This window comes from Budorcas taxicolor, chromosome 3 (assembly GCF_023091745.1).
Source record: "Budorcas taxicolor isolate Tak-1 chromosome 3, Takin1.1, whole genome shotgun sequence".
In the NCBI taxonomy this organism is placed as follows: Eukaryota; Metazoa; Chordata; class Mammalia; order Artiodactyla; family Bovidae; genus Budorcas; species Budorcas taxicolor.
This window is the reverse complement of record NC_068912.1, coordinates 10,077,893-10,101,115: the sequence shown is the minus strand read 5'-3', so window position 1 is coordinate 10,101,115 and position 23,223 is coordinate 10,077,893. Positions and strand designations below refer to the sequence as shown.

The 23,223-nt window shown below is 41.9% G+C and overlaps 1 protein-coding gene across 1 annotated transcript in view; it reads right to left on the bottom strand.

Annotated features, from left to right (window-relative positions):
• Positions 1-995: 995 nt before the first annotated feature.
• Positions 996-23,223, bottom strand: part of COPA (COPI coat complex subunit alpha) — a 45,085-nt gene continuing 22,857 nt past the window's right edge. The window contains exons 11-33 of the mRNA XM_052638183.1: positions 19,612-19,762; positions 18,606-18,672; positions 17,581-17,656; positions 15,590-15,672; positions 14,373-14,512; positions 13,582-13,667; positions 13,328-13,466; positions 10,446-10,608; positions 10,198-10,344; positions 9,272-9,461; positions 9,054-9,149; positions 7,827-7,915; positions 7,540-7,663; positions 6,562-6,651; positions 6,286-6,395; positions 5,429-5,506; positions 5,194-5,262; positions 4,551-4,687; positions 4,136-4,322; positions 3,936-4,046; positions 3,242-3,403; positions 1,870-2,064; positions 996-1,613 (exon numbers count right to left, since the gene is read on the bottom strand). Coding sequence (XP_052494143.1) covers positions 1,554-1,613; positions 1,870-2,064; positions 3,242-3,403; positions 3,936-4,046; positions 4,136-4,322; positions 4,551-4,687; positions 5,194-5,262; positions 5,429-5,506; positions 6,286-6,395; positions 6,562-6,651; positions 7,540-7,663; positions 7,827-7,915; positions 9,054-9,149; positions 9,272-9,461; positions 10,198-10,344; positions 10,446-10,608; positions 13,328-13,466; positions 13,582-13,667; positions 14,373-14,512; positions 15,590-15,672; positions 17,581-17,656; positions 18,606-18,672; positions 19,612-19,762 — 2,750 coding nt within the window. The 3' untranslated portion in view covers positions 996-1,553. The remainder of the gene's footprint in view (positions 1,614-1,869; positions 2,065-3,241; positions 3,404-3,935; positions 4,047-4,135; positions 4,323-4,550; positions 4,688-5,193; positions 5,263-5,428; positions 5,507-6,285; positions 6,396-6,561; positions 6,652-7,539; positions 7,664-7,826; positions 7,916-9,053; positions 9,150-9,271; positions 9,462-10,197; positions 10,345-10,445; positions 10,609-13,327; positions 13,467-13,581; positions 13,668-14,372; positions 14,513-15,589; positions 15,673-17,580; positions 17,657-18,605; positions 18,673-19,611; positions 19,763-23,223) is intronic.

The following is a 23,223-nucleotide window of genomic DNA, read 5'->3' as shown; positions in this document are numbered from 1 at the left end:
AGAATGTTTATAACTTGAGAAACTGTTATAAAACTAGTATGCAGATTTTTTGAGAAGGCAGACTTATTTTGGGGATACTATGTTTAAGAAAGCATCTTTTTAAAAAAATTTTTTTAATGTGAGATCTTAGTTCCCCAACTAGGGATTGAACCTGTGCCCCATAGAGTGGAAGTACAGTCTTAACCACTGGACCACCAAGGAAGTAGCAAGAAAGCATCTTTTAAAGCTAAAAAGATACACAGGCCTGCACTCTTTGATGTAGGAATCACACAATTCTAGGAGTTTATCCTCCAGGCTCACTTTCCCCACCTGTACAATGTATGTTCAAGATGTTCATTGCACCACTGCTTATAACAGTCAAATATCAATCAATAAGTATATCCATCAATAAAACGGCAACTTAAAATCCTTAAGTGGTATGCTTCCATTTAGATACAACAGGGCGATAGAGAAGAACAATTGACATCTGCTTGTATATACATTTAAAAAAAAACCTCTGGCAGGATTTAAGGAAGCTAACAACGGCAGTTACCTGTTTTGGGGAAGGTGATAGGAACTGGGTGGCTGAGGGAAAGCAGAGGAGGAAGACATTACTGAATAGCTTTCTAAATTTATTGATTTGTGAACTAAATGCACTGTTCATTGAAAACATGAATTTGAAATGACAGTATATATTTTAATCAAAGGTACACTATATCACTCTACCAAATTAATCGTACTACATGACAAGCAAAATATGTTGTACTATATACAGGGTATTACTAATTAGCAATAGATGGAAGGTTGCAGTCAACAATGGAATAGGGAACTACTTGCTTTCTCCCATTCTCACAGCAGTTTACTTTAAAAACAAAAAAATCAATGGGTATTTACTACCTTTGTAATTAAAAATAATTATTGAAGGAAAGATATCTGCTTGGATGGGGCAGCTACATGAAGTAAGGAGGAATGTGAGTGTGTCCAGGAAACAAATGACAAGCCACAAAACTCTCATAAAAATCTACTTTATTTTGTGTAAGAAACAAAATACAAGAACAATGTTTGGAAAGAATAAATCAACAAAAAGTGATATGCATTTCTGGGAAAACAAACACTTTTTTCTCAGACTTTAAGTTTCTGGGCAGAGAGAGGCTCTATCTGCTTAGGAGTTTAAATGTCCAAGGAAAATGGGGATGGCTAAGAGCTTGCTATGACTGAGTAAAAGATGTTATCTTATTTATTACATCTCATTCCTTTCTAACAAAAGGTACACATGGGGTGGAAAGGGAAAGGATAAATATTGAAGGAATTTACTATTTAAATGTTCATCACAAATGTTCTTTGAAAGATCTACGCTGGGAAGGCAAGGCTAAGTGTGACCACAACTATAAGTCACCTTGAGAAGATGAGAGGTTCTCAGAGGCAAAAAAAAAGTCAGGTTTAGACTTGATTAGCCATACAAGAAGAGAAAAGGACATTAAATTTTAGGGCAGGGAGAACTAAACACCAACATGAAGAGTAGTTAAGGAAGATACGGGAAACATGGTGTTTGACCCTATACACAGAAAGGGGCCTCAGCGAAACTGCAGAGGGCTGATCCTCAAACCGATCACATCTTTGCCAATCTCTGTCACCTGTGGAAGAAGAAAAAAAATTAGGGGTTTTTGAGGGTGAGAAGCCTAGAGGGTCTACTCCCTGCCCTCCTAGTGAGGACAGGAGAGTGCTTTGTTATGGTTACTGATTTGTAAGGAGTGGTGGGGAGAAGTTCTACCTTTCTCCAATGTCATTACCTTAAGGTGTGAGGCGGGAATACAGGGAACAAAAGGACCAATATGTCTTCTTTCCCCTTCCCTCAATATTCTAGATTCATTTCTCAAGGACAGTACTTACTGTAGTGACCTTGCAAATCTGACCCTTAAACTCAGGGGAATAGCAGGCCCCACTGAGCGGACATTTCTCCACTGGCTTTCCACGGTAGATGGGCCGATAAGATGCAGCACAGATGTCGAAAGGGTTGTGCATGTCATAATTGAGCTGATAGGCATCTGTGGGGTTCTTCTCACAGGCAGACAGGATTTTGCGGGTCTAAGGGAGGGAAGGAATGTTTTGTTTAAAAGGACTGAAAACTGCACACCACAACTCAAATGACCTCAACACCATGGTTAGTAGTTTTTTTGATGTAAGAAGCAATTGTACTGACTGAATACAGAGCAAGTTCTCTGCACAGGTCATATGAAGGAATAATAATTGCCATTCCTACTGTATTAGGGTTTTTCCTTTTCTATCCCAAAGTGGCCCTATGGAACTAGACCCATAGTGAAGTGAAGTAAAAGTTGCTCAGTCGTGTCCAACTTTTGCGACCCCATGGACTATACAGTTCATGGAATTCTCCAGGCCAGAATACTGGAGTGGGTAGCCTTTCCCTTCTCCAGGGGATCTTCCCAACCCAACGACTGAACCCAGGTCTCCCGCATTGCAGGTGGATTCTTTTACCAGCTGAGCTATAGGGGAAGGCTAACTAGACCCATACTTCACTAAGTCTGAGAATTCTCAGGGTTGGCCATGAAAGGGTTAAAACTGGCTTTCACTGCCCAAATAAAAAAGCTTTCAGAAAGCACAAGTAATGGGACATGTAAAAATACAGAGGTAACTAGTGTTGATAAGGAGAAACCTAGAACTTAAGGACAGTTTGGGGCTGACTTTCAGCTACAGAGGAGCTATTTGATGTCACAGGTCACACTTTCACAGTAGAGCCATGTCTGAGTAAGGTATGTGTTTAGTTTCCAGGAATAAAAGGGGGTCCTCATGCCATACACAGAGAAGGCAATGGCACCCCACTCCAGTACTCTTGCCTGGAAAATGACATGGATGGAGAAGCCTGGTAGGCTGCAGTCCATGGGGTCGCTAAGAGTCGGACACGGCTGAGCGACTTCACTTTCACTTTTCACTTTCACGCATTGGAGAAGGAAATGGCAACCCACCCCAATGTTCTTGCCTGGAGAATCCCAGGGACAGGGGAGCCTGGTGGGCTGCCGTCTATGGGGTTGCACAGAGTTGGAAATGACTGAAGCGACTTAGCAGCAGCATGCCATACAGAGGTCCTCATCCTCTGTATGTAAACAGAGGATGGCATCTTGTTGCCTCTTTTGTTGAATGCTGTAATACAGCACTTTGTTTCTGAGACAAGAACCTTGGTCTTTGACCCCCTCCATGTAAAAGGAGATCCAGTTCTCCTATGCTCACTGAAGGAGTTCCCATATACCTGTTGAGCCACCTCCGGCTTGGGTCCAAGTTCCAACAGGCGCCGAGCAAAGGTGGCAGCAGTCTTAAAGTTCTTGAGCTTGAAGAAGAGGTTGAGGGCTGTACGCAACACCAGGATCATGTGCACTGGCTGCAGGTTTGAGTGGGTGAAATAGGCTGCCATCTGGTGGACAGAAGGAGGACCATATGTCAGGCTGATGCTAAAGCTAGGATAGATCATTTATAAGTTGTTGCACATGCATTAAAAACACAACAAAACCACCAAATAAACACCGGACTGGCTATAAAACAGAGAAAGCTTCTGCCTCCTAGTTATAGAGAACTTATGGGATGAGGAACAAGGGTGGAGAAATACATACTACTGTCACAGAAACGGGCGCAAATTTCTCTCACTCCCCATATTGAGACCTAAAGAATTCAAACTCCATAGAGGCTTCCCAGGTGGCACTAGCAGTAAAGAGCCCACCTGCCAGGGCAGGAGAGGTAAGAGACCCGGGTTCGATCCCTGGGTGGGGAAGATCCCCTGGAGACAGAAATGGCAACCCACTCTAGTATTCTTGCCTGGAGAATCCCATGGACAGAGGAGCCTGGCGGGCTACAGCCCAGAGGGTTGCAGAGTCAGACACGACTGAAGTGACTTACTATTCATTCAGAGGGTAAAAGGACAATGCCTCTGTACTGCTCAGAGGGCTTACCTCACAGATGCGCTTCTGCTGTTCTAGAGTTTCTTTGGGCAGTTTCTTCCTTTCTATCTCCATGGACAAACCCACAATGTACTCACGGCAAATGGTGATAAGCTGCTGAGCCTGGAGAGAGGGGACAAAAGAAGGTCACGGTACAGATGCAAGACTAGGGGGGTGCCTAGCACTATGACAAGCAGCTAGACTGCTCGTACCTCTGCAATCTCTTGTTTATTGTCCACAACAAGAAGTGGCACACTGAGTAAAATGGAACGGAATTTTTCCACAGCCTCCTCAAACTTGCCAACTGTGGTGAGCTGGTAGCACAGCTGCAACCGCTGGATGAGGTCATTAAGCTTCAGGCCCACAGCTGGTACACCATTCTTCAGCCCTGCATCCTTCCTGAAAGAGAAAAGCAGAAAGAAGGCAGGATGATTAGGAGCCCACTGCAACCTAACTTCTGGAAACATGATCACAACGGCCTACAGTGAAAAAAGCCAGGGAAAAGTGGCAAGCCAAAGATCTTTTCCTATTAGGAAACATCAGCTTTGGGACAATGCTGATATTCCCTGAGGCTACCATCTGAAATATCTACCACAAGCTGGAACAGAGAGAAGCAAGGGGCCTTACCAATTGCGATTAGGATAGCCATACATGGAGGGCAGGCACGGCAGAGCCTGATAGGTGGTACGGCCTCGGGCATAGGTCTGCAGGAACAGTTGCTTGTAGGGGCCAAACTGGGTTACCCCTACTTGGTCGTGAAGGAGCTGGAATACAAGAGGAAGGAAACATAGGGATCTGAGCTCTGCTACTTAAAAACTAGTTGACCTTGGGCAAGGTATTTAAGTTAAGTTCTCTCTACTTGGTTCTTCATCAATAAATTATATTAAATTATAGGATCTACTTCATTTAATAATACCCATAAAGCATTCATGATAGTGACTGGCAAACAGTCAGCATTAAATGTTAGTGGTTGCTGCAGCTGTTGGTACTGTTATTGCTACCACAGCACATGGCTTAGTGTTCAAAACACACACCTGTTCATGAAGGGGTGAAGGGGTGCTGACTTCATTGATGTGAGCCAGAAAGCAGGCTATAAACCAGTGGAAAATGGCTAGAAGAATCTACTTTAAGAGATTACTAAGCCGTACTGAAAGCAGATAAGAGGTGATACATATACACCTCTGCCCTTGTTATCTGGTTAAGATGAGTCAGCCATCCCCCTGGGACCCCAGGCACATTCAGTGAAAGCCAAGGTAACTTTAAGACTCACTCGCATGGCTGTTTCAAAAGAGCCGGCCAGGATGTGATCAACTGGAAGCTGAGAGTTATTACACCAGATCTAACAAGGAACAGAAAACCCAAGACAAGTGAAATTTTGCTCTTTCTCTTCCCAACAATCCTACTCTGTATCTGTAACAGAAGAGTGTCAATATTCTTTACACATGTAATCAAGTACAGCCACCTTAGAAACATTTATCCCTACAGGGCTATATTTCTCTGCTTACCTGAGTTGGGCTGGTTCCCTTGGTTGGGGGCACAAAGAACCCATCCTCAGCTCCACCAGCTGCCCCGGAGGGTATATCCTAGGGGAAAAAGAGAAATGAGTCATTTTTTAAGTCATTCAAGCAATTTGTCCTGATCAGTTCAGTTCAGTGGCATAGTAGCATCCAACTCTTTGCAACCCCATGGTTGCCACGCCAGGCCTCCCTGTCCATCACCAACTCCCTGTCTACTCAAACTCATGCCCAATGAGTTGGCGATGCCATCCAACCATCTTATCCTCTGTCGTCCCCTTCTCCTCCCACCTTCAATCTTTCCCAGCATCAGGGTCTTTTCCAATGAGTCAGCTCTTCACATCAGGTGGCCAAAGTATTGGAGTTTCAGCTTCAGCATCAGTCCTTCCAATGAATATTTAGGACTGATTTCCTTTAGAATGGACTGGTTGGATCTCCTTGCAGTCCAAGGGACTCTCGAGAGTCTTGTCCAGTACCACAGTTCAAAAGCATCAATTTGTCCTGATAAATCTAAACAAAACTCTATCTTATTCCCAGCCTCTGCTGGTGAGGGGTGGTGGTTGTGGAAGATGATTCTCAAAATAGTAGAAATTTCAGTAGCTGTAACAAAAGCTGTATACCAAAAGCTCCAATTCACACAAAAAAGCTTGCTGCCTTTTCATAAGCTGCCATTGCACAACCCTAGTTATGTTCTTCTGTCTTTCAAGTGGGAGATAAAGAGCAGGTTAGGAGGATCTAGATGTCCTCTCTTTTGGGGTCCTCAGGACAGGGGTCAGGGGGTGACAAGGCTATTGGCCTCCACAGGGGGGAAATGGAGAGAACCATACAAGGGTGAGAATTCCACCTACCAGCTCAGGAGGAAGCTCCAGATCTTCTTCCACGTCCCAGCCACCTCCTTCTTCTTGTCCCTTGCCAAGAGCATCATCCCCCAAACCTTCTGTAGCCTCCACAAACCCATCTGTAAGGAAAATCGAGGCACAAAATAAGATTTGCAACATGACAATTTTAGCCAAAGGCAAGAAAATGTTGGGATCCCACTGTCCAGGACCCTGCAGAATTGCCCACAGCCCAGTCCCACTCCAAGGAGCCGATCTGCCCAGAACAGTCCGAGATGAGCATATTACCTTCATCCAGCTGCAGCTCGGCATCCTCTCCCCAGCCCTCAGTACCAACAGTGTCAATGTCGATGTCAGCAGCCAGCGCGCCTCCCTTCCCTACAGCGCGAAGGGACAGAAAGGAGCTGGTTACAGTCGGTTAACTCTGAGATCCGGCCTCCTCGGCAGGCAAGATGTATCCCTACAGAAGCAGGTGCCAATGCTTTGTCTACTTACTGTTTTTGTTTATTATTTGTTTTTGTGGTATCTATGTCATGCTAACTTGCAGGTTAGCATAGGTTTCACAGAATGAAGGAATAGAAGAGAGATGAAAAAAACTGACCTTCCTGCTACCAAAAACTTCCTCTTAAACAATCTTTTTACTAACAAGCCTTTGGTACCAATTCTTGGCATTTCTTGCTGAGATCTTTGCTAAGTTAGCACCACTACTGTGTAAACAGGGCGTGAAGACAAAGGTTAGAGGAGAGGATATGGAGGAAAGAGCAGCACTAGGCACAAAATACCCAAGGTCTATTTAGGTAGGTTCTTAGTTGCCAAGAAACTCGGAAGAAACACATTAGTAGACTTTTCCAAGCAAACAGTGTAAAGATAAGAGTGGCAGTGGGTATACTCACATGACAGAACTGAGGGAGCTGAGGTTTGTATCTCAAGATTGTATGTCATGAATGATAAAACACAGAAAGGAGAGTATGACTACATATATGGTAAAACCTAAGAAAATACACCAAAAGTTAACAGTGGTTGTTAGAAGCATGAACTAAGAGAGCTCTTTCCCTCCTATTTTCTGAATTTTCATGATCTCAGCATGCTTTTATTTAGTGTTTAAAAGGCTGTACAATAACTCTGATTGGCATCTCAGTGCTCCATGAGGCATCACACAGAAAAAAGAACAGAGAGAAAGGACATTATGGCTAAGGGTACTCTCTAGAACAGTTTCTCACAAAACAAGCACACAACAAAAATGTTATGGAAGAAGTGGACATTTACCCTTGCTGGCAATGGAGCCCTCAAAGAACCCTTTGGACACAGTCAATAAGGGCCAGTTGGTATCCAATGGCATGATAGGTGCAGGTGGCTGAAGCAACTTGGCATTAGGGTCAATGTCTGGGATCTGGAAGGCAGAAGAAGGTTAAAAGCAAACAGCTCTCAGGAACACTGTAGGGGAGGTCATGGAGCTTTCTTTGATCTCAGTGGGAGTGACATTTGTAAGTTTAAATAGTCCCAAGATATCAGAGTTAATCCTGTAATCAGAGACACTTTACATAAAGACTCACTGTCTCCTTCTCTGGGTCAAATGTCTCCTTCAGGCTCTCAGCTTCTTCGTCTAAGCCGTGGGTAGCAGCTGTGAGATAGGCCAGTGACTCTGTGAAGAAAACAGACTGTGTGGTAAACGTGCATTTCCAAGTGTACCCCCATCAGCGTCCTGATGTCAGCCTCCCGGTATTCAAGTCCTGGCATAATCCGCTTCCCTTAAGTGTGGGCTGGACTTACTGACTCACTTCTAATAACCAGCATGTGGGAGAAATGATGGGATGTCATTTCTGAAATTAGGATACAAAGATATGGCTTAATCTGAGGTGTCCCCACCTGCTCTAAGGGAAACCAGCTGCCATACTGTGAACCGCCCTGTGGAAAAGCCTACATAGCAGAAAACTGACGTCTCCCAGCAAATAGCTAGTGAGGACCCAAGGCTTGCCCACAGCCACACAGTGAACGTGGGAGTGGATCCTCCTCCACTTGAGCTTGGGAAGTCTGCAGTCTTGGCCAACACCTTGATTGCAGCATAATGAAAGCTAGTGAGCCAGAGGCACTGCAAACTGAGATAATCAATGTTTATTGTTTTAAACTACTGTTTTGGGTAACCAGCTATACAGCAATAAATAACTAAAACAGTTGCTTATCCTTAAGATCTATCAGTGTTAACAAGAACCTTGAACTCACTCCTTTCTCTTCTCTTTCACATCTCACATCAGTCCCCTTCAACAGATTATGTTGGTTCAACCTTTAAAATGTATGCCAAATCTGACCATTGCTCAGCGGTCCACAGGTAGCACCTTGGTCCAAACCACATCTTTCACCTTTCTTATTCCCTAGTGTATCTCAAGTGCTAGTGTAATGCCTGGTGTATACAGTGGGTTCTCAAAAAATACCCCTTAAATATAAAATAAATATGAGTAAAACCCCCAGACTTGAAGTAAATAATAAAAACTCTAACGGCATTCAACCAACTACATTTACTACAGTATCTGCTCCAGGATCTTTTAAAATCCACTTTCTCCATGATATTAGCTATTTTCCTACCAGTGTCTAGAAAAACTATGTTTTCTGGCTGTCCCTCCATCTGGCTTTGAAGGAAGTCTTCTGAGCATGGTAGGAGCATGCGGTCTCTTCTGAAAAATGTGCAATGAAGGAAATCCCCTCACCACGATACCTGAATAACTTGCCATAAAGGAAGTACTTCCTAAGGCCGCCCCCACCCCATGTGAGCTCTGGATACTTACTCTGTCCACAGTTCTTCAGGATCCGCACTCGCTCGGACACATCTCCCAGGTAGAGAGCATTCTGATAATGGCCACTCATGTCCTTTCGGATCTCAGCTGCACCAAGACAGTAAGAGGCACTAGGTTAGGTCTTCTCTCTCAAGTTCTCTCTTGCCTCTATTTGCCATCTTCCTCCCCACAAGGACCCCTCTTCCTATCCTTAGTTTCTGGGGTCTCACCAATCTTCATCATCTTGCGAAGTTTCTCTAAGTTGCCAGTGATAAGGTACAAGAAGGAAAGTTTGTCAAAGTTTTTGGTACGCTGATAGCACATTTCCACGATCTGGTGGTTCCCCTGTAGTAAGGCCACCTCTCCCAGCTTTTCCCAGCAGTTCTTGTCATCCAGTGCTTTGGCTGCTTCCAGAGCAATCTAAAGAATCCCCAGGATTAGAGGTAACAAGTTGGAGGTTATTATGACTGAAAACCAGGGTCTGCAGTCAAAATGTCCATCTCTAAATAAATCTCTCAAGCAACTCTTTATACTTCATTCCGCCTAGCTTTGCTTTCAGTAATTCTACTGAAAATTCAATCAACAAATAGGATCCCTTAAGATCCATGGATCGAAGTATCACATCACATTATCCTCCTCCTCAGAAATTTACAACAAAATCATCTTTCAGCAGTTGCTGATTCCATACAGTCAATTCTTGCTTAGCTATCATATTTCCTATCTGCCAGGTCTGACGAACAATGTGGCTCCTCAGAAGAAGTAATGGAAGAAGGAAGTTCAGAACTATTTCCATCCATTTAAAAATAATGTTCACAGACTCTAGACCTCAACGTTTAGTAAGTGTTCCTTCATCCAAGCAGCCAATCGGCAAATCAAGGTCAAGGAAACAATGAGATTTTTCCAATTCTATGCTATCATGCTTCTGTTGTAAAAGTTCCTGAATTCAGACTAACTCAGAATGACAACAACAGTAGAAATGCTGTGGCAGAAGCAAAAATGGGCAAATAAGCAACAGGAAGATGGCTCAATAACTTAAAAAGTCCTAAAATTCATTACACGGGCTGAAGAAGCAAGCCCAGAATAATGTCTTCCCAGGGCCACGGGAACCCCTTCGCCTCCTCTACCACAATACGGGGCTTGCAGCTACTGCTCTCACCTCAGTGTTTCCACACTCCAGCGCCAGACTGAAGCGAGTTTTCTCATCCTTGACGAAATGCAGCGCCACTTCAGGATATCCCTTCTTCTGAAGGTAAGCAATGATAGACTGGCCTACGAGTTTTGCATTCCTCACCATGTGTAGCACCTAGACATTTGGGGTGGGGTAGGCAGGAAACAGAGGTCATTTATAGGAAAAAAGGAGCACTGCCCCTCCCAATACTCCTAATACGGTTCCTCATTTCATACCTCGTCATATTTTCTGTTGATCAGGGCCAGTTTGAACTTGAACTCAGTGGGATCAATGGTGAGCACCCGAGGACGACACTCCCTGTCCAGGCAATATACATTGTTGCCCTTCACCCGCGTGACGTAGATAGGTAAATCCAGAGTTCGGATGATCCCATGGTCCCTAAGAATAAGAGTTAAAGAGCACAATTTTCAGCAGATGCGTGGGTAAATCCAGCCTATATGGAAGTAAGACAAGTCTAGGACCTAGTCTTTTATCTTCTCATTATCCCTTTCTCAAGTGCCATTTGAACAATGGTATAGATGTGAAGTGAATCAAAAAAGAGCAGAACTAAATGCCAGACTTACTTATTTTATTCTCTTGTGTGAAGTGAGAAAAGATGGGGCAGATGGTATGATTTCTCTTTCTAAGCTAATACTCTACAATCTAAGAGACACAGCTATCAGAACCAGACCTGAAAGTTAAGAGTCTTAAGTTCTGATATAGAATCACTAGACCACTGCTGCGACTGCTTAGTCACTTCAGTTGTGTCCGACTCTCTGACGCTAGGGACTGTAGCCTGTCGGGCTCCTCTGTCCATGGGATTCTCTAGAAGAGTACTGGATTGGGTTGGCATGCCCTCCTCCAGGGGATCTTCCGGACCCAGGGACTGAACCCGGGTCTCCTGCACTGCAGGCAGATTCGTTTACCACTGAGCCACCAGGGAAGCACCACTAGACCACCATGAACAGGTCAATCCTTCCTTATAAGCTGTGAGTGAGAGCAGAAGACAGGTACATGTGAAGACTCCTGACATACAAAGAAATGACGCAAAACATGTGATGTTTTAAACTAAACGAAAATTAAAAGTTTACAAATGAAAACTTGTGACTATAGCTAACACAATACTTGAAGGATAATTTATAATGTTAAGTACTCACATATTAGAAGAATACTCAAAAATTAATGAGCTCTATATGTTTAATATTAGGATAAAGACTAAAAATTAATAAGTATCCATCTCAAAAATTTTATTGTTCTTTTAAAAGTTAAAACAAAGATATACTTGGAAGGAAAAAAATAAAGCCAATAGTAGAAATTAAGAAATAGAAAACAAAAATACAATAGAGAAGTTCAAATTATTTGAAAATAGCCTAATAAACTAAAAATAAAGTGGAAACGATTTGTGGACCTACTATGGCAACCCACTCCAATATTCTTCCCTGGAGAATTCCATGGACAGAGGAGCCTGGGGGCTATAGTCTCCTGAGACAGTCAGACACAACTGAGAGACTAACACTTTCACTTTCTTTTACCAGATGTAAAGACTTACAAAACGATAACACTCAAGACAGTGCAGAATTCGATCACAGACAGACAAAAGACCACAAGAAAACACATCTTTGTATTTCTGTAAATGTGATTCATATATCACAAAGACGGCTCTGCAGAACTATGGGGAAAAGCTGGTATTTTTCAATACATGATGTTGGTACAAAACAGTGTCCTTATGAAAAAGTAAAGCTGAGCCCACTACACCTTACACTATATACAAAAATCAACTTCAGGTAGATTATAGACCTAGATGCAAAAGGCAAAACTATAAAGTTGTCATAGGAAGAGGTAAAAGAATGTTCTTATGATCTTGGAGTCAATGAAGATTTCTTAAATAGGACACAAAACTTGATATTCATAAATGATAAGATGCATAAACTCAACTACATTAAGAACATCTGTTCATTAAAGGATCTCAAAAGAATCAAAAAATATGCAACAGAATGGGAGGTGATATTAGTATTTGTAATACATTGCCATCACAAAGGATCGATATTCAAATAAATAAAGAACTCCTATAATAAAAGAACAAGGATAACTTATTTAAATGAAGGATAAAAGCCTTGAACAAAATTCATAGGAAAGGAAATACTGATGGATGGCTAAATAAAAAAAGTTGTCCAATCTCCTTGGGAATCAGATAATAGCAACGTAAAATTACAAAATACATCACATATCTGCCAGTCAAAAATGAGTCTGACAAAGGCAAGTGCCAGCCAGGGTGACAAGCAAGGAAACTTTTATACAATGCTGGGCAGGATGTGCGAATTGCTAAAACCACTCTTTCACATCAGTGAGCAAACGTGAAGATAAGCATGTTCTATGACCCAGCAATTCTGCTCGAGGGAAATGCCCTAGAGCAATGTATGTGCATAGGATCCAGAGTACATATAAGAATGTTTAAGAGAACACTGTTCCTAACAGCCACAACCTAGAAATCGCCCAACTAGCGGTCTAGCATAGAACTGATAAACTGTGCTATATTCATATAACAGTATTATACAACAATGAAAACAAGTAAATTAGAGCTATAACATGGATGAATCTTACAAACAGTATATTGAGCAAAACAAGCAAAATATGAAATAATATATTCAGAATGATTTAATTAAAATGAAGTTCAAAAGCAGGCAAAATTAAATCATTATTTTATTGATAAAATAATGGTGGTAAAATTGCAAAGAAAAGCAAGGAAGAAATTATCATAAAAGTCAGAATAACATTTTCTTTGTGTGGTGAAGAGAGAGGGTTGTGATCAATAGGGACCACATGGCAAAGGGAAACGTTCTATTTCTTAACTTGGGTGGCAGTTACACAGATGTTCATTATATAACTGTTTGCTATTTCATATATTTATAATATGTTTAATTTTCTATATTTGTGTCATATTTCACACAATTTTAAAAGAGCTGAAAAAAGAATGCTCTGATGCCTCCAGCACATATATGCCAAACAATGCTTTTCCATAAAGACAGTTCAAAGAGGACTTCAGTATGTCTCTTGAGACAGGATAGTGATTTTAAGAAGCCACTTTCTCCCATTCTGTATTTTCAGATAATTAACTTACCCAGTGGTGACAGCATATTTGATGTGGTTGCTTGTGGTATAGATAAATACCCCACTCTCATCCCAGGCCCCACTCTTGACACGAATGTTCTCATGAATGTTACATAGAGCCTCCAGTTTGCGGTTACAGATCACAATGGCTGTAAGAGGCATAGGACATGAGTGCTCTGCTGGACAGGGTGAGTGAAGCAGACTGGCAGGGATGGGGAGGGAGGGGCTGGTCTCTAAATCAGGGTGGATATAATGAAGACTTACCATGTTTGGCCAGTAGTGCTACATGGGACATGTCTGCTGACCAGATAACGTATTTCACCTTGGAAATCTTCACAGATGCCAGAGTCCTGGGATAGAGAGAAGGGCAAATATGAGTGGACCTGATTCCTCTGTTCCAGGTTATGACTTTCCTCCTTTTCATCTCCAAATTAATGTAAATCCTAATTTCTTCTTTTTTTTTTAGCATTTAATTAATTTTTTAACACCAAAAACATTTTGTACTGGCGTATAGCTGATTAACAGTGTTGTGGCAGTTTCAAGTGAATAGCAAAGGGACTCAGCCATAGATACATATGTATCCATTCTCCCCCTAATTTCTTAATACTAAGTGAGCATTTTTGTATTACAGTTCGGTGACAAGTATTTTGGCTTATACTGTACACTTCCACCTTCCTCAACTCCATGACCCTCATTTCCATGTGTTATTCGGAACTTGTGTATGTCTATTTTCACCACTGCACCATAAGCTCCTTTAAGTATAGGAACTATGCCATTCATTCCTGTGATCCTATTATTTTAAGTCCCAAGAGCTATCTTTGTTCAGATAAATGCTCTGAAAACAAATTAACAAGCCCTTTGTAACGCTTGTGTGTGTGTGTGTGTACAGGATGGAGGGTGATCACAGAGGGGAAAAAGTGATGAGAAAGAGCCTTGGAATTATAGCACAAAAACTGGCCAAGCCACAAGTCAAACTTGGGGAAAAAAGCTCCCAATAAAGATTTCCATTCTCCCCCACTATAAACCTGTCTGCTTAGGGATATCTGACATGTTACCGCTTCTGCTGTACATCAAAGAGCGTGATGGATTCTGCATCTCGAAGCAGGAGGTTGCCTGTGCCAGCATAAAAAATCTCATCGCAGTTAGGCACCTGTACCTTTTTGGTGATCTCATTCTTTAGATTCTTGATCAGAAGCTGAAATGAATATAAAAGGTAGGGTTAAGAGGAATACATATAAGATGATGACAGGTGACAATGTCCCTTAGCAATTATTCCTCAGCTTTGATAAACCATGTTGTTTTTTTTTTTTCTAGCTGTCCAGGTCAATCACCACTATATGTAGACCACTCTAGCTAAGATCCTCTTGATAGGGTCTTAATAGCCTTTTTTCTTTCTTCAATTGAAATATCCTCTGAAGTCTAACTAAAATCTGAATTCCTTAATCAACCAGAGAGAGAACGGAGCACTTCTGGGGCTTAAATTTTTGTTAAATATTTTCTTGAGAGAGCTCTGCTTAACATTTTTAGAATCCCTTACATTTTAAATACCAGTAGATGTAGTAGGATAAGGCAGAGGATCTACTCCTTATCCAGCTCGCCTACTGGGGGCGGCGTGCGGGGTGGGGGTCAGGCCCAAGCTGCATGGCTTGCAGGATCTTAGTTCTCTGACCAGGGACTGAACTCTGGCCCCGGCAGTAAAGGCACTAAGTCCTAACCACTGGACCGCCAGGGACTTCCCAGCTCATCTATTTCAAATTTGTTGTTTTTTTGGCCCCTGTGTAATCAGGAGTGAGCTTTGCTTGGTTCTTAAGCCCAGAGTCACAGTGGTCCTCCACCCAATCAAATCACTTTTAAGGCCTTTTATCCCCAAGGGGTATGGGGTAGAACTAAGGAGAAAGAGGGCTTCCCTGGTGGCTCAGATGGTAAAGAATCTGCCTGCAGTACAGAAGACCTGGCTTCAATCCCTGGGTCAGGAAGATCCCCTGGAGAAGGGAAAGGTTACCTACTCCTACTTGCCTGGAGAATCCCATGGACAGAGATGCCTGGCAGGCTGCAATCCGTGGGGTCACAACGGGGACTAACACTTTGTTGTGTCTGTGGGGACACAACTAAGGGACTAACACTTTCACTTTTTTTAGGAGAAAGAAGCTAATACACAAGGAAAACAGCTACCCAAGGGAGAATAAGAGAAAAATCATGCATTTATTTTGTAATACAGAGGTCACTGCCACTACACTTCCCAAATTAATTTCCCTTTTTAGTCTTAACTCACCGAATGCATCCGATCTAGGACAGCAAACCGATTTCGAGCAACCCAAACAGCTGTCAGGCCTGAGGATCGTTTCCCTTCAGGAGCTAAGAAGAACAAAACCAAAGGGCAGGAGCATGTGGTAAGCCACTGGCAGGTGACACAGTCAGGTGCCATGAAGCTGCCAGTCTTGCTGGCTGCCATGTTGGCTTTGCCAGTTCAGCTGCTTCCTAACTAATTCAGCCATAACCTGAGGCTATTGTCAGGGACTTTTCCCCACCAGTCCCCTCCAAACTCCAACCTCTACCCCTGCCAAGCCTCTTTTCTCTAGGCCAAGTGATTTGAGCCAACACCATATACTGGCAGAGAAGGACCACCCATCTTGGGAGACAGCACACTTCATCAAGCTAACGAGCAGGGCCTCTCTGGCCAAGCTGTGGCACAAAGCAAGCAGCCTGTGAGTATCTTGGACCTCCTGTCTCAACAAGCTAGAGGAGAGATACCGCTCTCTCTCCAGGACCCAGCTGCTCTGCTGCTTTTAACATGCAAATACAGACCTCCTAGTAGAGCAGGGTGGGGCACAGACTTCCTAACTAAATCCAGGCAGCTCTATGCTGGGCAGAATTTTGCACCAAGTTGTTGCTCCATTAATGTCAATCAATCATTCTTAATACCAGGAAGAAAGTTACAAAATGCTTCTCAGTTTCCAAGTATTTCACTGACTAATTAGAATTCTAAATAGGCACTCCACCCCCTGGGAAACTTCAAAGGGGATACACAGAAGGATGCACTAAATACTCTTATCAGTATCAGCAGGACACTGGACAATACACACTGGCCAGCCTTGCCAGGCCACCCCTTGACAACCAGAGGTCTCAGGCAATTCTAACAAAATTAATTATTATCACAACCAAAAGCCCCATTTTCCAGGGGCTGGAGAACCACATTATTCAAGCTTTTGCTCTTTCTCTTCCTCTATGCTCCCTATCATTGGACTGTATCTTTATTCCTTTAATAATTATCATCTCCCTCATAAAATGGAAAGGAGAAAATAAAAGTGGTTGTAAGAGAAAGCAAAAATATTTTAGACTCCATTAACTGTAAACAGATGGGGAAAGGAAGCAAGGGGATGGATAAGCAGGGACCAAATAAAAATTGGTCAGAAATGGCTCAACTGATTAATTTATAAGGGAGAATTTTCATTTATGGATACCAAAGACATATAGGTTTTCTCTCTTCTCACCATGACCACACTTACAGAACAGTGATCATATTAGCAGCAATAATGACAGAGGAGCACCCACAATAGGGCAGAACTAGCAAAATCTCTCTCAGACTTTGTTGACAGGGTCTGGAATATCATGGAAGTATGCTGTTAAGAGTACGGACCTGGGGCGCAAGCCTCTGACCTACAAATCCACCGGAGGAAGTACACTAAAGGAAGCATAGTGAGACTCAAATCTATTCTGAGAATGTTTTGTCAGCAAGTGCTAATGGTAAGGACATTAACAAGGGATGGTGGTGATGGAAGAGGCAGGCAGGGTCTCAGCTGGATCCTGGGATCCCTGGTGGGGTGTGGGGCTGTTAACAGCCTCATCGTTTTGACATGCAAAAGGAAGCAAATCGGATCTGGATATGGATGGGAGGGCATAAATCCCTAGTCCCAGGATGAGACATTGCAAGATTGGAACCACATTTTTAAATAAATGAAACTACCAGGGTGAAAGTCATATCAGCTGACAATAAACTAGGATAGCATGCTGTGCTGAAAGAGAAAATGGAGAGTGTCTAATAACCAAATTATAAAATATATATATCTAGCTGGAGTAATGAAATGGAGGAGGAACATGAATATTTCACACCGTGGTCGCCTCCGATGCGACTGGCAGCAGCACCTGCCAACAGGCATGAGTGATGTGGCCATGGCCTGGGGATGGAATGCAAAACCTGAAGAGAAGAGACGATGTGGGTGAGGAGAGCTAGGAGCAGAGCTGGGTACACAAAGAGATGCCTACCATCAGGATTCTGGGAGTCAGCATCCTTGGGGATGGTATACAAGTCATAGGTACTATTTTCTAAATTGCTGGCTCTCTGTAGAGGAATGGGAGAAATTAAATTGTTAGTAGGAGTCCCCAGGATACCAGTTTACTCTGACACAGAAAACAGTATCATTACACAGACAGCAATCTGAAACTATACTCTTCACACCCTTCACTCAGAGGACATTTGGATGCTTCTACAGCTAAAAATTGTAGGGCGCATTGCCAGAGAACTCAGCATTCACATAAGTTTTGTTGCTGTTGTTGGCGTCGCTAAGTCATGTCCAACTCTTCGCAACTTTTCCTTTTATCTTCCAAAGACACAGATAGTTTCTGAATGAAAGCAAGGACTGCTCTCTATTCCACAAATTAACAGATTAAGAGACCAATATTCCAATGGCCCACCTGAGTAAACTCATCAACTTAAAGTCTGTTTGAAGGGAAAAAAAAGACATTAAAGAAAATTGCCAGGAGGAAAATATGGGACAGTTACATATTGAAAAAGGACTGGGATCAGAAACTAGAAGTCCTATTGGGAAAAAGAAGTTTTCATTCTTCTGATTTGGCAACCAGGGCACTAAAATTAGAATGTTGTTTCTTTTTAAAAAAAATTGTATGGCAAGAAATGAGGCCCCAAGATAACAATAGTGAAAGAAATGTGTCTCAAAATCCGCTCTACTATTTTCACCCAAATGGAGAGATCAAGATAAGCATCTCCTTTGCATAGGATATAGCCCCAAACATACTTTCAAATTACTTTTGGTGATTTGGGTGATTCAACTTCATGCTCCATTAAGTTTAGAAGTTGTCAACCTTATGACAGATGTAAGTACGCAAACCCTGAACATGAGAACTGAAGTCTACCTGGTTTGAGCCTTGGTTTACTATTTCAGCGCTCTCAAAATGACCATTAAATAGATTCTAAGAAGCCATCAGAGATCCTCTAAGGGCATGAGAAACAGACCTATGGGAAATGAGGAAATGCTAGGAGGTTTACTTACTGTACAGAGTAGGACTGCATTTTCTGCTGGATTGTACGACATACTGAACACTGGAAACTTGGAACCACTAGAGATATGTATACCAAGAAAAAAGAAATTTAGGAAAGAGATATAATGAAAACAGGAAAAAAGGCATTACTCCTATACTTCCTTCTTATCTAATCTTTACACATATACTTATCACTTTTATAATCAAGAATAAAAAATTAATGAATAATGCATCCATTTCTTCCTTCCTTTAAGACTTAGGGACTCCCCTCTTGCAGCTTTGAGTGAAGTGTTTTTAAAAAGCTCACCTAGTACAAGTCTACTTATTCAGCAGAAGGTATGTTGAGCACTCACTGTAGTGAGTGGGACTGGTTCTTCCTGGGTACACATTCCTACACATAATTGCAGTGGACACCACAGAGTAACATGATGTGATTTGCTCTGGGCTAGTTTCTCCTGTCCCTTGGAATATTAACATAAACCCATCTTTTTATTGTAGTAATGCTGGAGGGTGACTGTCAAACCCTTATGCCAAAGCTTGCTACCATGAATGTTTCAGCATGCTAATACAGCTGGCTTTCCAAGAGGATAGCTCCTTTCCCCAGGCACCCCAGAGGTTATCATATCTTCAGAGTTAAGAGTTTCCAGAGACATATATTCTGGTTTAGAGTTGTGTGCATTTTGCCAAAAAGCAAAGAAAGAGTTATAGAAAAGAAATGCCAAATAAAGGCAAACAGGTCTGTCACCAAGTTGGGCTACTCTCAACCAGGAAACTTTCTCCAGTTTTCAAGACACCTGCCAAACTGGCTGTATGATTTCCTTTCCTCAGGATCTCTAACATTCTTAACAGGGGCGCTCCCATTTGTCTCATGACCTTGCCCAACATGCCCCTGGGGATTCTATCTGTGACAGGAGATGAGATCCAAAATGTTGTTAAAAGAAAAAGCGTCCAGTTTGTAGGTACTGTATCATGGTAACAGATGAGACAATTTGGAGGGAAGAATTAAGTCTAATTTACCTCCGCAACTGCATCACAGCTACATCTTTGGAGCTGTTGAAATCCAACTGACGTAAGAATCGGTCCTTGACATAATGGAGCATATTGCCATGAACAGCATAGGCTGGCCGTTCTCGTTCCAGTTTAAATACAATCATGCCACCATCATGGCCTGGGCCACAGGGAAAGGGAGGAAAGAATTAGCTGCAGGTAAGAAAGGAAACTGGAAACAGCAGATACATGAAGATAATGACTGTGTATGTATGCTACAAACAAAGGTAAGACATTTCAATGCAATCCTTGTCTGAATTCGCACAATTCTTGGAATTTTTATTCAAGTGAACACCTGTAAATCCCTTCCCAATACTCACTCTATCATACTGGCACATTAGACAAGTCCTCCTTTGTGTTCTCCTAACAGCCTGTACAAACCTCCACCATAGCACTTATCTTGCACTGTAATTGTTTAGGTATATCACCCCCACTATATACTGAGCTCCCTGAAAGCATAAATTACAATAACTTCCATCATTCCCCAGTCACTATCATATAATGAACATAAAAGGTATGTACTGAACAAATGGATATTAGTTTAAAAAGACTTCCTCATTCTGTTTTTTAAAAATGTTTCACTTTTCTCTACCAGCATTATCCATCCTTCAGAAAAACTTTCAATCTTTGTCCTCCAGGTGTGCACTCCATACATAAACCAGATCATGTCGCTTCCCTACCCAATACCTTCCAATGGCTTTCCATTCATTCAGGATGAATCTTAAATTCTAGTGGCCTACAAGGCAAAGTCCACTCTGCATTACTGGCCACTCTGATGCTCCTCAACATGTCAAGCATCTCTCACATCACGGTCTCTGTATCTGCTGCTCCTACTGTCAATGCATCTGTCATCCCCCTTCACTCGTCCGAAGCAGCAGTCCCACACTCTCCCCTCTCTCTCCCACCTACTTTTGCTTAACTCCCCTTTAAAGCAGTTTTCACCACACACTGTTTCACATATTCGTTGTTTTATGGGTCTACTTCCCTTCACTACAAATAAAAGTTCCATGGCCTCAGGCACAGCGCTCCCCAGGGACTGCCCCAGGCCCATTTCCAGCCCCAGCCACCCCAGCAAGACGGCTACCAGCCCACGCTCCCCAGGGACTACGCCTGCCCACGTGCACTCCAGCTCCAGCCAGCCTGCCAAAGCCGCCAGGTGCGTTCTACACAGGAGATGCGCTCACACAAGGCCACTCTTTAAGACCAGGAAAGGTAGCTGTTTTGCTTAAATCCATAGAAACAAATGCCAAAAGTCATTCAAAATGAAAAGACAAGATGTTCCAAACAAAACAAACCCCAGAAAAAAACCCTAATGAAAGAGGTAAGTAATTTACCTGATAAAGAGTTCAAAGAAGCAATCATAATAACGCCCACCAAACTTGAGAGAAGAATGGAAGAACTCAGTGATAACTCCACAAAGACTTAGAAAATATAAGAAAACCAATCAAAAGTGAAGACTACAATAACTGAAAAATTACGCTACAGGGAATCAACAAATTAGGTGAAACAGAAGAACAGATATGCAATCTGTAAGACAGAATAGTGGAAATCAACCAATCGGAACAGCAAAAAAGATTTTTTTAAGTGAGGAGACTTAAGGGACTCCTGGGACAACACCGAACATACTAACTTTCGCATTATAGGATTCCCAAAGGAGAGAAAGGAACGGAAAATTTATTTGAATAATAATGACTGAAAACTTCCCTAACCTGCGGAAATAGATATCAAGGGCCAGGAAGTACAAAGATTCCCAAATAAGATGAACCCAAAGAGATCTTCACCATGATGTATTTTAATTAAAATGGTAAGAGTTAAAGACAGAATCTCAAAGGCTGCAAGAGAAAAACAATCACATACAAGAAAAATCCTGTAAGACTATCAGCTGATTTTACAGGCCAGAAAGGAATGGCACGATACATTTAAAGTGCTGAAAGGAAAAGACGTACTACTTATCCAGCAAAGCTATCATCCAGAATTGGAGAGTTTCTCAGACGAGCAAAACCTTAACAGAATTCACCACAGCTAAAGCAGCCTTACAAGAAATGTTAAGGCCTCCTTTAAGCAGAAAAGGCCACAACGAGAAATAAGAAAAATGAATGAAAAAACAAAAAATAAAATGTAATAATAAAATACAATAAAATTTAAAAAAATAAATGAATGAAAGGAAAAATCTCACTAGTAAAAGCAAACACATAGTAAAAGCAGTGGATCAACCACTTAAAAAGCTAATATGAAGGTTAAAGACAGGGGGAACAGCTGACCCTTAAACAATGTGGGTTTTAACTGCACTGGCTCACTTATATGCAGTTCTTTTGCACTAAATATGTATGATAATACTACATAATCCATGGTTGGTTGAATCTTCAAATATGGAACCACACATCCAGAGATTCAACTGTAAACTTATACACACGTTTTAGATTGCACAGATGGTCAGTGCCCCTAATTGCCACACTGTTAAAGGGTCAGGTGTAGTACAATCAACTATAATAAATAGTTAAGGGAGGGACTTCCCTGTGTGGTCCAGTGGTTAAGAATCTGCCTTTCACTGCAGGGGATGTGGGTTCAATCCCTGGTCGGAGAGCTAAGATGCCACATGCAGGGTGTGAGATCTAAGCTCCCAAGCCACAACTACTGAACCTGAATATCACAAGTAGAAAGAAGCCTGCACACTGCAATGAAAGATCCTGTGTGCTGCAACTAAGTCCCAACAAACCAATAAATAAATAAAAATTTTAAAAAAATAGTTAAGGGATACACAAAACAAAAACATGACGTCAAAAACAAATGAGGTGTGTGTTAAAAATGGAGTGCTTTTGGAATCTCTTTGAACTTAAGTGACTATCAGCTTAAAATAGACATATATATATAGTTCAATATATACGAACCTTATGGTAACAACAAACAATGGATAGACAAAAAATAAAGAGAAACAAATCCACACATACTAACACTAAAGGAATCCATCAAACTGCAAGGGAAGAAACCAAGAGAACAAGACAGAAACAGGGAAGAACTACAAAAACCAGAAAAAAATGAACATAATGTCAATAAGCACATGCCATGCTGTGCTGTGCTAGGTCACCTCAGTCGTGTCTGACCCTTTGCGATCCTATGGCCTATAGCTCTCCAGTCTCCTCCTCTGTCCATGACATTCTCCAGGCAAGAGTACTAGAGTGGACTGCTATGCCCTCCTCCAATAAGCACATACTTATCGATAATTATTTTAAATGTAAATGGACTAAATGTGTCAACCAAAAGACTTCGGGTGGCTGAATGGATAAAAAAAAAAATGAGATCTATATGCTGCCTACAAGAGATTCACTTCAGATTTAAAGATACACACAGACTGAAAGTGAAGGAATGGAAATGTAAAAGAAAAGAAAATTGGGACATTTCTCATATTAGACAAAATAGATTTCAAAACAAAGATCATATCAAAAGACAAAGGGCATTACATAATGATAAAGGGGTCAATCCAACAAGAGGATATAATATTTGCAAACATTTAAGCACACAACACAGGAAAACCTAAATATATAAAACAAACATTAATAGAAATAAAGGGAGAAACTGACATAG